The sequence below is a fragment of the Ranitomeya imitator genome, chromosome 4, assembly GCF_032444005.1.
Source record: "Ranitomeya imitator isolate aRanImi1 chromosome 4, aRanImi1.pri, whole genome shotgun sequence".
Lineage (NCBI taxonomy): Eukaryota > Metazoa > Chordata > Amphibia > Anura > Dendrobatidae > Ranitomeya > Ranitomeya imitator.
Genome location: NC_091285.1, coordinates 247,429,589 through 247,443,389, shown reverse-complemented (window position 1 = coordinate 247,443,389; position 13,801 = coordinate 247,429,589). Strand labels below are relative to the sequence as shown.

General features: G+C 41.3%; 1 protein-coding gene across 4 annotated transcripts in view; it reads right to left on the bottom strand.

Annotated features, from left to right (window-relative positions):
- ARID2 (AT-rich interaction domain 2) overlaps nt 1-13,801 on the bottom strand; it is a 163,667-nt gene that overhangs the window by 46,589 nt on the left and 103,277 nt on the right. For all 4 annotated transcript variants that reach the window (XM_069764477.1, XM_069764479.1, XM_069764478.1 and 1 more), the window contains exons 7-12: nt 13,522-13,588; nt 10,313-10,563; nt 5,133-5,229; nt 4,844-5,053; nt 4,484-4,651; nt 3,506-3,584 (exon numbers count right to left, since the gene is read on the bottom strand). In XM_069764477.1, the coding sequence (XP_069620578.1) occupies nt 3,506-3,584; nt 4,484-4,651; nt 4,844-5,053; nt 5,133-5,229; nt 10,313-10,563; nt 13,522-13,588 (872 nt within the window). The remainder of the gene's footprint in view (nt 1-3,505; nt 3,585-4,483; nt 4,652-4,843; nt 5,054-5,132; nt 5,230-10,312; nt 10,564-13,521; nt 13,589-13,801) is intronic.

Sequence of the window (13,801 nt, the reverse complement as noted above, 5' to 3'; positions counted from 1 at the left end):
GTCTAGGTTACGTTTTATCTAAGTGGTAAAAAAAAATTCCAAACTTTGCTAAAAAAAAAAAAAAAAAGAAGAAAAAAATGCACAATTTCCCAATACCCGTAGTGTCTCCATTTTTCGTGATCTGGGGTCAGGTGAGGGCTTACTTTTTGCGTTCCGAGCTGGCATTTTTAATGATACCGTTTTGGTGCAGATGCGTTCTTTTGATCACCTGTTATTACATTTTAATGCAATATCGCGGCGACCAAAAAACCGTAATTATGGAGTTTCAAATTTTTTTCTTGCTACGCCGTTTAGCGACCAGGTTAATCCTTTTTTTTATTGATATATCGGGCGATTCTGAACGCGGCAATACTAAACATGTAGGTTTGATTTTTTTTTTTTTTTTTTTAATTTTGAATGGGGCGAAAGGGGGTGATTTAAACTTTTATATTTTTTTTATTTTTTAAAACTTTTTTTTACTTTTGCCATGCTTTAATAGCCTCATGGGAGGCTAGAAGTTGGCACAACTGGATCGGCTCTGCTACATAGAAGCGATCATCAGATCGCTGCTATGTAGCTGAAATGCAGGCTTGCTATGAGGGCCGACCACAGGGTGGCACTCACAGCAGGCCGGCATCAGTAACCATAGAGGTCTCAAGGACCTCTATGGTTACCATTTTGACGCATCGCCGACCCCCGATCATGTGATGGGGGTCGGCGATGCGATCATTTCCGGCCGCACGCGCCGGTTAAACGCCGCTGTCAGCATTTGACAGAAGCATTTAACTGGTTAATAGCGGCTGGTTAATAGCGGCAGGTGAATCGCGATTTCACCCGCCACTATTGTGGACACATGTCAGCTGTTCAAAACAGCTGACATGTCCCAGCTTTGAGGTGGGCTCAGCGCCGGAGCCCACATCAAAGCAGGTGACCCGTTCTCCGCTGTAATAGTACGGCGGAGGTCGTGAAGGGGTTAAAACAAATTGAAAGATTTTTCAGCCCCACATTGCACTTAGGGTATGTGCACACGTATTCTTGGCCACTGCGGATTTTCCCGCAGCAGATTTGATAAATCTGCAGGGCAAAACGCTGCGTTTTTGCTGCAGATTTATCGCGGATTTACTGCGTTTTTATGCGGTTTTCACTGCGGTTTTCCATAGGGGCAGCTGTAAAACCGCTGCGGAATCCGCAGAAAGAAGAAGTGACATAGTAACATAGTTAGTAAGGCCGAAAAAAGACATTTGTCCATCCAGTTCAGCCTATATTCCATCATAATAAATCCCCAGATCTACGTCCTTCTACAGAACCTAATTGTATGATACAATATTGTTCTGCTCCAGGAAGACATCCAGGCCTCTCTTGAACCCCTCGACTGAGTTCGCCATCACCACCTCCTCAGGCAAGCAATTCCAGATTCTCACTGCCCTAACAGTAAAGAATCCTCTTCTATGTTGGTGGAAAAACCTTCTCTCCTCCAGACGCAGAGAATGCCCCCTTGTGCCCGTCACCTTCCTTGGTATAAACAGATCCTCAGCGAGATATTTGTATTGTCCCCTTATATACTTATACATGGCTATTAGATCGCCCCTCAGTCGTCTTTTTTCTAGACTAAATAATCCTAATTTCGCTAATCTATCTGGGTATTGTAGTTCTCCCATCCCCTTTATTAATTTTGTTGCCCTCCTTTGTACTCTCTCTAGTTCCATTATATCCTTCCTGAGCACCGGTGCCCAAAACTGGACACAGTACTCCATGTGCGGTCTAACTAGGGATTTGTACAGAGGCAGTATAATGCTCTCATCATGTGTATCCAGACCTCTTTTAATGCACCCCATGATCCTGTTTGCCTTGGCAGCTGCTGCCTGGCACTGGCTGCTCCAGGTAAGTTTATCATTAACTAGGATCCCCAAGTCCTTCTCCCTGTCAGATTTACCCAGTGGTTTCCCATTCAGTGTGTAATGGTGACATTGATTCCTTCTTCCCATGTGTATAACCTTACATTTATCATTGTTAAACCTCATCTGCCACCTTTCAGCCCAAGTTTCCAACTTATCCAGATCCATCTATAGCAGAATACTATCTTCTCTTGTATTAACTGCTTTACATAGTTTTGTATCATCTGCAAATATCGATATTTTACTGTGTAAACCTTCTACCAGATCATTAATGAATATGTTGAAGAGAACAGGTCCCAATACTGACCCCTGTGGTACCCCACTGGTCACAGCGACCCAGTTAGAGACTATACCATTTATAACCACCCTCTGCTTTCTATCACTAAGCCAGTTACTAACCCATTTACACACAATTTTCCCCAGACCAAGCATTCTCATTTTGTGTACCAACCTCTTGTGCGGCACGGTATCAAACGCTTTGGAAAAATCGAGATATACCACGTCCAATGACTCACCGTGGTCCAGCCTATAGCTTACCTCTTCATAAAAACTGATTAGATTGGTTTGACAGGAGCGATTTCTCATAAACCCATGCTGATATGGAGTTAAACAGTTATTCTCATTGAGATAATCCAGAATAACATCCCTCAGAAACCCTTCAAATATTTTACCAACAATAGAGGTTAGACTTACTGGCCTATAATTTCCAGGTTCACTTTTAGAGCCCTTTTTGAATATTGGCACCACATTTGCTATGCGCCAATCCTGCGAAACAGACCCTGTCGCTATAGAGTCCCTAAAAATAAGAAATAATGGTTTATCTATTACATTACTTAGTTCTCTTAGTACTCGTGGGTGTATGCCATCCGGACCCGGAGATTTATCTATTTTAATCTTATTTAGCCGGTTTTGCACCTCTTCTTGGGTTAGATTGGTGACTCTTAATATAGGGTTTTCATTGTTTCTTGGGATTTCACCTAGCATTTCATTTTCCACCGTGAATACCGTGGAGAAGAAGGTGTTTAATATGTTAGCTTTTTCCTCGTCATCTACAACCATTCTTTCCTCACTATTTTTTAAGGGGCCTACATTTTCAGTTTTTATTCTTTTACTATTGATATAGTTGAAGAACAGTTTGGGATTAGTTTTACTCTCCTTAGCAATGTGCTTCTCTGTTTCCTTTTTGGCAGCTTTAATTAGTTTTTTAGATAAAGTATTTTTCTCCCTATAGTTTTTTAGAGCTTCAATGGTGCCATCCTGCTTTAGTAGTGCAAATGCTTTCTTTTTACTGTTAATTGCCTGTCTTACTTCTTTGTTTAGCCACATTGGGTTTTTCCTATTTCTAGTCCTTTTATTCCCACAAGGTATAAACCGCTTACACTGCCTATTTAGGATGTTCTTAAACATGCGGAATGTAAACCGCTGCGTTTCCGCGTTTTTTTCCGCAGCATGTGCACAGCGTTTTTGGTTTCCCATAGGTTTACATTACACTGTAAACTCATGGGAAACTGCTGCGGACCCGCAGCTGTGGAAACGCTGCGGATCCGCAGCAAAATCCGCATCGTGTGCACATACGCTTAATGGTCTTCTCCAGTAACATCCCATTTTTACACAGGGCTTGAGCTACTTACCACTGACATCCAAACTTTTCACTGTCTATTTCCACAATTCCAGGAGGTGGCACAGCATGTGCATTAACTGGTCTGGAAGCTGAAGATATAACAAAATGATGCATTATCTGTATAAAGTGTCTACATACAGCATAGTAGTCTTACAAGTCCTGTACCCCAAAGTGTGATACCTTGGTAATAAGCAGATGTGATATGCTAGACAGGATGAGCTTATAGAACTCAATGGATGTCATATATCAGAACATATATGAGGACTTAACATAATTATGTGCTCAAGTTAGAAGTAAGAACTAAGACTTTTATTTAAAAAAAAAAAATCAAACAAATAACTATTTTGTGGATTAGAATAGGTTTATAATACATTTTGGAGTGCAAAATAATGAATTTTTTTAATATAATAGTTTTGGGTCTTATATTCCCTTTTAATGGTAGCCAACATGGGGGAGCGGCTGCAGTAGAGTGGGGTCACAGGAGGCAGGGTTGCTGCTAAAGGAGGCCAGCAGCGGCAGGGCGATGATGTGATACCTGGGAACTCAGAAGGTGTTGGCGCTGGTGAGCGGAGTCCATTTTCCCAATGATATCCCTGGGGTGGGCTTAAGGAAAATGGACGACGGAGGGGCGCATATGCAGATTGAGATCTTGAAAGATCTCAATCTGCCCATGTGCTGCCAGAGGAGGCCTTTTTCCCAATGCCAACTGCAGGGAGATCATTGGAAAAATGGACTCCGCTCTCCGGTGCCAACACTTTCTAAGATCCCAAGCACCGCAGCATTGCCCAGCTTCTGCCACCGGTCTCCTGAAGCAGCGACCCCACTTGCTGTGACCCAGCTCCACAGCCGCCGCCCCCCGTAAGCTCACTTCAGATTAAAAGACGTGCGCACCCGCATGTCCTCCCAAATATGAAGGGAAAAAGTGTGTCTTATAATTCAAAAAATACGATAATATCTTACATAAAAAGAGGAAATATTCAATTCTAACCTGGAGCAGGGTTAGCATTAGCAGAAGGGTTAACATGCTCTACTGCTTGAGGACGAATCTCAGAAACCACTTGATGACTGGAGCTCTGATGTTCAATAAGCTTCACTGCCGTTAGAGCATCAGGGCCAAACATTTGGATGTCCATAGAAATAAGACAAACCAAGGTATCTACAAAAAGTACAATATTGACATTTATGACCATACAAGCAGAATTTAACATCAAAACACAGTATTAGCTGCATAAAAACAAGCCACCACGGTACCAATTTGGATCTAGTGGAACACATTTCCTTTCTCAACATTGTTTTATATAAAGTAAGGCACACTAGCATAAACATATGAAATGTAGTCATATTTTACCTATGCTTCGCTCTACATTTGCTATCTTCACACAAGCTACTTCTCCCAGTTCTGTAAGCATGTAGAGCACCTCAAGAGTGGAGATTACAAGTAGTACATCCGGGAGAGTAAGGTGACATATGATTTCCTTGTAGCTGTCCTGATCCACATACTCACATATAAGAACTCCATTATCTTCTGCCTTACATAAATTACTTAAGATTTCCATGCCTTGCAAAGCAAGAAAAAATTGTCTTAGACACATCAGATAACATAAGTTATAACAAATAAGTATGCTTAAAAGATTTACCTCTCATTTTTAAAAATCTATCCTGTGACATTAGGCATTTTGTTATGGTGTGGAACATTAGGTGAGTGGTTTTGAAATCAACAGGATCTAATTGAAGCTGCAGAAGAAACACATAAAAGGGGTTATTCTGCTGCAAAAATCAAATAATAATGAATATCACAGCAGCTATTATCAATTACCGTATATACTCAAGTATAAGCCGAGAATTTCAGCCCATTTTTTTTAGGATGAATTTGCCCCTCCCGGCTTATACTCGAGTCATACCTAGGGGTCGGAAGGGGAGGTGAAGCAGCAGCTGTGTAATCATACTCACCTACTCCTGGCGTGGTCCCTGGTTCCCCGGCAGCTTCTTGTAGTGAGCGGTCACGTGGTACCGCTCATTACAGTAATGAATATGGACCCCACTCCACTCCCATAGGGGTGGAGCCGCATATTCATTACTGTAATGAGCGGTACCATGTGACTGCTCAATACAGGAATAAGCTGCCGACGACGGGGAACCAAGGACCGCGCCAGGAGCAGGCGAGTATAACGCAGTGCACGATATTCACCTGCTCCCTGTTCCACCACCGCTGCGCTTTCCCCGTCCTCTGCAGAGACGCTCAGGTCAGAGGGCGCGATGACACGATTAATGTGTGCACCGCCCTCTGTCTGAACAGTCAGTGCAGAGGACGGGGAAGACGCAGCGGCGGACGTGGAACTGGGAGCAGGTGAATATAGCAAGTGCCGGGGGCCTGAGCGACGAGAGGTGAGTATGTGTTTTTTTTTTTTTTTATCACAGCAACAGCATATGGGGCAAATGTCTACATGGAGCATCTTATGGGGCATAATCAATGTTTGTGCAGCTTTATATGGGGCAAATATCTTTATGGAGCATTTTATGGGGCCATAATCAATGTTTGTGCAGCTTTATATGGGGCAAATATCTTTATGGAGCATCTTATGGGGCCATTATCAACGTTTATGCAGCATTATATGGGGCAAATGTCTGTATGGAGCATCTTATGGGGCCATAATCCACATTTGTGCAGCATTATATGGGGCAAATGTCTGTATGGAGCATCTTATAGGGCCATAATCCATATTTGTGCAGCATTATATGGGGCAAATGTCTGTATGGAGCATCTTATGGGGCCATAATCCACATTTGTGCAGCATAATATGGGGCAAATGTCTGTATGGAGCATCTTATGGGGCCATAATCCGCATTTGTGCAGCATTATATGGGGCATATTTTAATATGGAGCATCTTATGGGGCCCATCATAAACGGTATGGAGCATTATATGGGGCGTATTTTGTATGGAGCATTATATGGGGCCCATTATAAACTTTATGGAACATTTTATGGGGCTCCTGATTCAATATGGATATTCAAAAACACTTATCCTACTGATGTCTCAATTAATTTTACTTTTATTGGTATGTATTTTTATTTTTGACATTTACCGGTAGCTGCTGCATTTTCCACCCTAGGCTTTTACTCGAGTCATTAAGTTTTCCCAGTTTTTTGTAGCGAAATTAGGGGTCTTAGCTTATACTCGGGTCGGCTTATACTCGAGTATATACGGTATAATGATTATAGACACACAAAAAGGTACACCATGCATCTTACAGGTGGGGCTGTTATTTCAGAATTCACCCTTATTTTCTGACGATTTTTACACTCAAATCATACACGTTTCTAGGATTAAATTACTGCCATTGAACTAAGAGTGGCCATACACTTCAGACAGCTGATGGTAGTTATTCCTCCTGACCCCATACACCTGGGCTATACTTGGCATCATATGTTCTCAATGGGGAGAGGGCAAAAATCCACTGCCAGACAACTTGGCCTGTGGCTTATATCCTGTGAGAACAACATATCAGGCATACAGATTAAATTGTCAGCTTTCTTTATGGCCACATATTTATATCAGCACTTCTCTCCTGTATGCACTTTGATCAAGCAAAACTATCTACTATATAATTGTCTAAGGGTCACTTCCATCTGTCTGTCTGTCTCTTTCTGTCTGTCATATTCATTGGTCGCGCCCTCTGTCTGTCATGGAAATCCAAGTCGCTGATTGGTCACGGCAAAACAGCCACGACCAATCAGCGACGGGCAGAGTCCGGAAGAAAATGGCCACTCCTTCCTCTCCGCAGTCAGTGCCTGGCGCCCGCATACTCCCCTCCGGTCAGCGTTCACACAGGGTTAATGGCAGCGTTGACCGCGGTGTAACGCACTCGGTTAACGCTGCTATTAACCTTGTGTGACCAACTTTTTACTATTCATGCTGCCTATGCAGCATGAATAGTAAAAAGATCTAATGTTAAAAATAATTAAAAAAATAAAAAATAGTTATACACTCACCCTCTGGTGGCCCCCCGGATCAGGAACCGGCCTTTCCCGCTCCTCGCGACGCCCCGGTGACCACTCCATGCATTGCGGTCTCGCAAGATGATGACGTGCGGTCTCGCGAAACCGCTACGTCATCATCTCGCGAGACCGCAATGCACTCTTCAGACCGGAGCGCGCGAGAAGCGTCGGTAAGCGCTTCGAACCAGGGGCCAACGGAGGGTGAGTATATAACTATTTTTTATTTTAATAGGGATATGGTGCCCTACGTGGGCTGTGCAATATACAACGTGGGCTGGGTAATATACTACGTGGGCTGGGCAAAATACTACGTGGGCTGGGCAATATACTACGTGGGCTGGGCAATACACTACGTGGGCTGGGCAATACACTACGTGGGCTGGGCAATACACTGCGTGGGCTGGGCAATACACTGCGTGGGCTGGGCAATATACTGCGTGGGCTGGGCAATATACTACGTGGGCTGGGCAATATACTACGTGGGCTGGGCAATATACTACGTGGGCTGGGCAATATACTACGTGGGCTGGGCAATATACTACGTGGGCTGGGCAATATACTGCGTGGGCTGGGCAATATACTACGTGGGCTGGGCAATATACTACGTGGGCTGGGCAATATACTACGTGGGCTGGGCAATATACTACGTGGGCTGGGCAATATACTACGTGGGCTGGGCAATATACTACGTGGGCTGGGCAATATACTACGTGGGCTGGGCAATATACTACGTGGGCTGGGCAATATACTACGTGGGCTGGGCAATATACTACGTGGGCTGCGCAATATACTACGTGGGCTGCGCAATATACTACGTGGGCTGCGCAATATACTACGTGGGATGCGCAATATAATACGTGGGCTGCGCAATATACTACGTGGGCTGCGCAATATACTACGTGGGCTGCGCAATATACTACGTGGGCTGCGCAATATACTACGTGGGCTGCCCAATATACTACGTGGGCTGCCCAATATACTACGTGGGCTGCCCAATATACTACGTGGGCTGCCCAATATACTACGTGGGCTGCCCAATATACTACGTGGGCTGCCCAATATACTACGTGGGCTGGGCAATATACTACGTGGGCTTCGCAATACAATATACTACGTGGGCTGGGCAATGTACTACGTGGGCTGGGCAATTTACTACGTGGGCTGCGCAATGTACTACGTGGGCTGCGCAATTTACTACGTGGGCTGCACAATTTACTACGTGGGCTGCGCAATGTACTACGTGGGCTGCGCAATGTACTGCATGGGCTGTGCAATATACTACGTGGGCTGTGCTATACACTACGCATACATATTCTAGAATACCCGATGCGTTAGAATTGGGCTACCATCTAGTACATCTATACCAGGCTTATAATGTTATTCTTGGGGGGGGGCGGGCAGCTTCATGTGGTGCTCTAATGAGGTATTCATAGTAATGGCTTATGACAGGTCACTAATCCCTCACTGACCTTCTCCCCCATTTTGCATACTGAATATTATAGGGCTTGAAAAAAAAATATCACATTTAACAGGCAGGAGGTGGCGCCTGCGCTGCAGCATTATCACATGTATAATATGTATTAAATTGTTTTATTTGCGGATATAAATTTAATCATAAAAAAAAATCTGTCTCAAAATGGCCCAGCCACGCGCCTGCGTAATAGCATTTTTTCTGAATAAATTTATATCAGGAAATAAAATTATTAAAATGCATATTATACATGTGATTATGCTGCAGCGCAGGCGCCACCTCCTGCCTGCCGAATGTGATTTTTTTTCAATCTGTAAATAATCTTCAGTATGCAAAATAGGGGGCAAGTCACTGAGGGATCAGTGACCTGTCATAAGCCATCAGTATGAGCACCTAACCAGAGCACCACATGAAGACCCCCCCACAGCACAAGAATCTCATTAACTCAAAACTGAAAATAAAGCTTAAACAACAACAATCACAAGACAGATTTCATCAACAACGATATCATTTTAATCAATATAACGGCACAGACCTGACACTGTAGGTTACTCAGCACAGTCCTGCTGACAGGTTCCATTTAAGGTTACACTTACGCAGAGTACTTTGCAATATGAATAAATAAAAAGCATGAAAATCCATCACGTTACACACAAGACAACCTAAAGTCGTGCAACCTCTTGGCTTTTGTTATTGCACAGAGCAATTCTAAAGGATAAGAAATGAACCACAGCCCTCACCAAAACCCTGAAGCACCGAGAATGCCAATATTCTAGGTAGAATAAGTAAAATCATTCTTTCACATTGAACCGGTAACAATTTTAGGTTATGTGCACACGTTCAGGATTTATTGCAGAAATTTCCTGAGAAAAACCTGAAATTTTCTGCAAGAAATCTGCATGCGTTTTTTTTGCGCCTTTTTGGTGCGTTTTTACCGCGTTTTTTTTTCTGGACATTTCCCAATGCATTTTGTAGTGGGAAATACGCCAAAAAACCCGCAAAAATTAATGAACATGCTGCATTTTTTACTGCGATGCATTTTTTTCGCGGAAAAAAAAACGCATCATGTGCACAAAAATTGCAGAATTCATTCTAAATGATGGGATGCATAATGTATGCTGTTTTTAGCGGTTTTATAGTGAAAAAAAAAACCACGAAAAATCAGCAACGTGTGCACACAGCCTAAAATGCCGATAGTCAAATCTAAATTACATTTAGAACTTGGACATAAACTTTTATGCGGAATCCATTAGGAACTCAATATTGGGTACAGATAAAGAAGAAACCGTATCAAAAGTATTATACTTATTACACATCATTACATATCTGCCACATGTACACATCTTACCTCTGCTGCTATATTCCCCAAAGTATCAAGTCCAAGTTGTCGGAGAGAAATAAAGTGACTATGAGCAGACAGTAACAAGAAGCGGAGACATGTCCGATTAGCTGCCAGAAGTTTAACGTTGCTTTCTTCAAAGGAAAGATTCCGCAAAATTACTGCTATCTGGAGAACACGTTGTCCTTCAATATCATTAATGCCCAGCTTTCTAGGAGGGTGAAATAAGGAGTCCCATAAGGACTCTGGAGATGTACCTTCTGCAAAACAAAATAGATAAACTAGTGTAGAATAAAAATACATGTACAAATGCAAAAGATGATAGGGCTGTCCTACAATTCCAAGTAGTAAAGAACCAGCTATGCTGCGTCAAAACATTTACATTAGAAAATATAACATATCTGTGAAACAGAATGCTAAGTAGTGGTTTTACTATTGCAATCGGCTTAAATTGTACAAAGCTTATCAATTTTGTGACAATTTTCAAGGAAATTTTTTTTTGGGGAAAAGAAAAACAGCAGAACATACGGTACCTCCCCAGTTTGATAATATCAACTCAAAGCTCTGTTTTATCTTTGCTGGTTACCAAAGATGAGGGGATTTCCACATCATTGTTTCATTTATTAGGTCAATTCATGTACAGCGAGGCACTGCAAGTGTAGCTTAAAACTGAAATCTGCCTTATTTGTATCTTTTTTTTGTTTGTTTATTAAACGACTTAAAAATTTATTTTAAATAGAAAAAAGGCACTAAACATATATCACATGGGTATCTATCCATTTACCCCACATCGATCTATATCTTTGCACATCTTCAACACCTAAAATCTTTAATTTCTATTTTGCATTCTATTTAGGCATGTGTCACACAGATGGCTCAGACTCCACCTGAGGTTGTAAAACAGTTAAAAGCCGCTATCAATCACACGCCAGACAGAAGTGCATCATTCATACCGCCCTTGTCACGTGATCACAAGGAGCAGAGAGGTTGACATGACAGCTGGGGTCTGCTGAAGATCCATGTGCTTTTCATTACAATACTCATAGTAGGTGTTCATAGAAGATTTTTATTTCAGCTATACATACAGGGTATAGAAGAAGCAATCGGATGATTGCAGCTTAGTTCTAAAAAAAAAAAGAAAAAATGGAAAAAGAAAAAAAAAATGGAAAAAAAAACAAACAAAACAAAAACAAAAGTTCAAATCACCTCCCTTTTGCTGCATTAAAAAATGAAACAAAAAAGCACACATTTGGTATTGCTGTTTTCAGAAATGTCCGATGTATCAAAATAGCAAATACATTATTCCAATCTGTAAATGGCGCAACAAGACAAAAATAAAAGCACCAGAATTATGTGGGGTTTTGGCAGCTGCAACATTCTAATAAAATGCAAAAAGAGGTGATCACAACATTGTATCTACCCCAAAATGGTATCGATAAAAACATCAGCTCAGTGAGCAAAAAATAAGCCTTCACCCAGCCCCAGATCCCAAAATATAAAAATATTAGGGGTCTCAGAAAATGGTGACAAGCAAAATAATATTTTCTTACAAATTTCTCATTTTTTCCCCCCAACATAAAACCTTTACATATTGGGGTGGAAAAAACGAAAGTGCAAAAACAGAAAATTGCCAGGTCATAAAGGGGTTAAAAAACTTCCCTAGCATCTTATTGTGTACATGCTTATTCACATCAAGTTTTTACATCCAGTTGGAAGGTACTGTTTTTCTTTTCCTATAAAAAAATTTACCTTGAAAATTGTCAAAAAAAATCAAAAGGTTTTTTGGATGGTAAGCGGAGTCAGGTGGTTATATAACCATTGATGCACAGGCGCTAATTAAGGCCATAGTTTTAGTTGACACAGGACAAAACCTTCCCTTTAAGCAATAGTATAACCACTCCTTAGCATGTTTCACAGGTATGTTTTTTTTTCTAATGTAAATATTTTCACACAATGCTTAATAGCTGGTATATATATATATATATATATATATATATATATATATATATATATATATATATATATATATATATATCGGGTTGGCTAGCTGTAAAGATGTTTGGTCCCGAGTTGGCTAGCTGTAAAGATGTTTGGTCCCGAGTTGGCTAGCTGTAAAGATGTTTGGTCCCGGGTTGGCTAGCTGTAAAGATGTTTGGTCCCGGGTTGGCTAGCTGTAAAGATGTTTGGTCCCGGGTTGGCTAGCTGTAAAGATGTTTGGTCCCGGGTTGGCTAGCTGTAAAGATGTTTGGTCCCGGGTTGGCTAGCTGTATGTCTCCGGTGTAGGAGACGGCAGTTTCCATTAAAATGGCCTTTGTGCGGTTTTGTGCAGTGAAAGTTTAAATCAAACAGGTTTGGCGCAATGCAGTAAGGCACTGCATCCCTCGACCTGCATGTATGTGACTTTGCATTTAGGGATTGTTCAACTTTGGTACCAATATTAGTTTACTTACATAATATATTTTGGACTAATTTGGGGTCATTTTGCTTTTACACGCTCTTTATTTCTCTGCATATTCAACTTTAATGTCTTCTGTGGCCATAAATCAGCTGAGATGAGCTCAGAAAAAGACAGATTTAAAAAAAAAAAAAGTGTTACAACCTACAATCTGTCAGAATGATAAAGAGGTCGGCTACTTTCTCTGGTTAGTGCAGATTTCCTCACACACGGACCAGCACTTCAGTCCATGTAATAACTACTGGACGAGGACATGTGACCACAACAGTGCATCAGCCTCCTCCAATAGAAAAACACTTCACAAGGGAAACTGTTTTTCTATTGGAAGACTGGTATGATCACATGCTCCTCCACCAACAGCCAATATATGGACACCTGAGAATCCATCAGTGCACTTGTTCTGACAGTCTAACAAGAAAATATAACGGTCTTTTTCTGAGCTCCTCACCCGATTAAGGGCACATAAACTAAACTAAAGTTGAATGTGCACAGGAAAAACCTGTAAAAGCAAAACGTGTAATGAAAACCAAATGCAAAAATGCTTTTAGCATAAAATACATGCATTTAAGTAAAAAATAAATAATAATGTATCCATAAAATGTGGAAAACCTTTTAATTTTATATTGCATTTAAAAGGCAAATGAGGAAGGATAAAAATCCAGTGTGACAGTATGCACATCTGGTCATTACAAAGAAAAACTATGCTGTAAATATGAATACATTTTGTTTATGTAGTTTTCTACAGATGAATAGAGAATCCCACCTTGAGATCTGCATTTGTCATATATGAGGTCACGTACTTCATTATCATCAACAATATCCTTCCAGAACTAAAAGGGGAATAAAAAAAAAGAAAAACATTAACTACGGTATATAGAAAGAACTAAAGTCAGAATTATCAGCACAAAAAACAACAACTTTGTTTTCAAATAATTGAGCATGTGGCTAATATGTTTCAGCACAAGCTTCCACCCCCTCTCATCTCATCACATTTTGATAGCCACAACTTTTACAGGAACTACTGAATGACAAGCCTGGGTGCC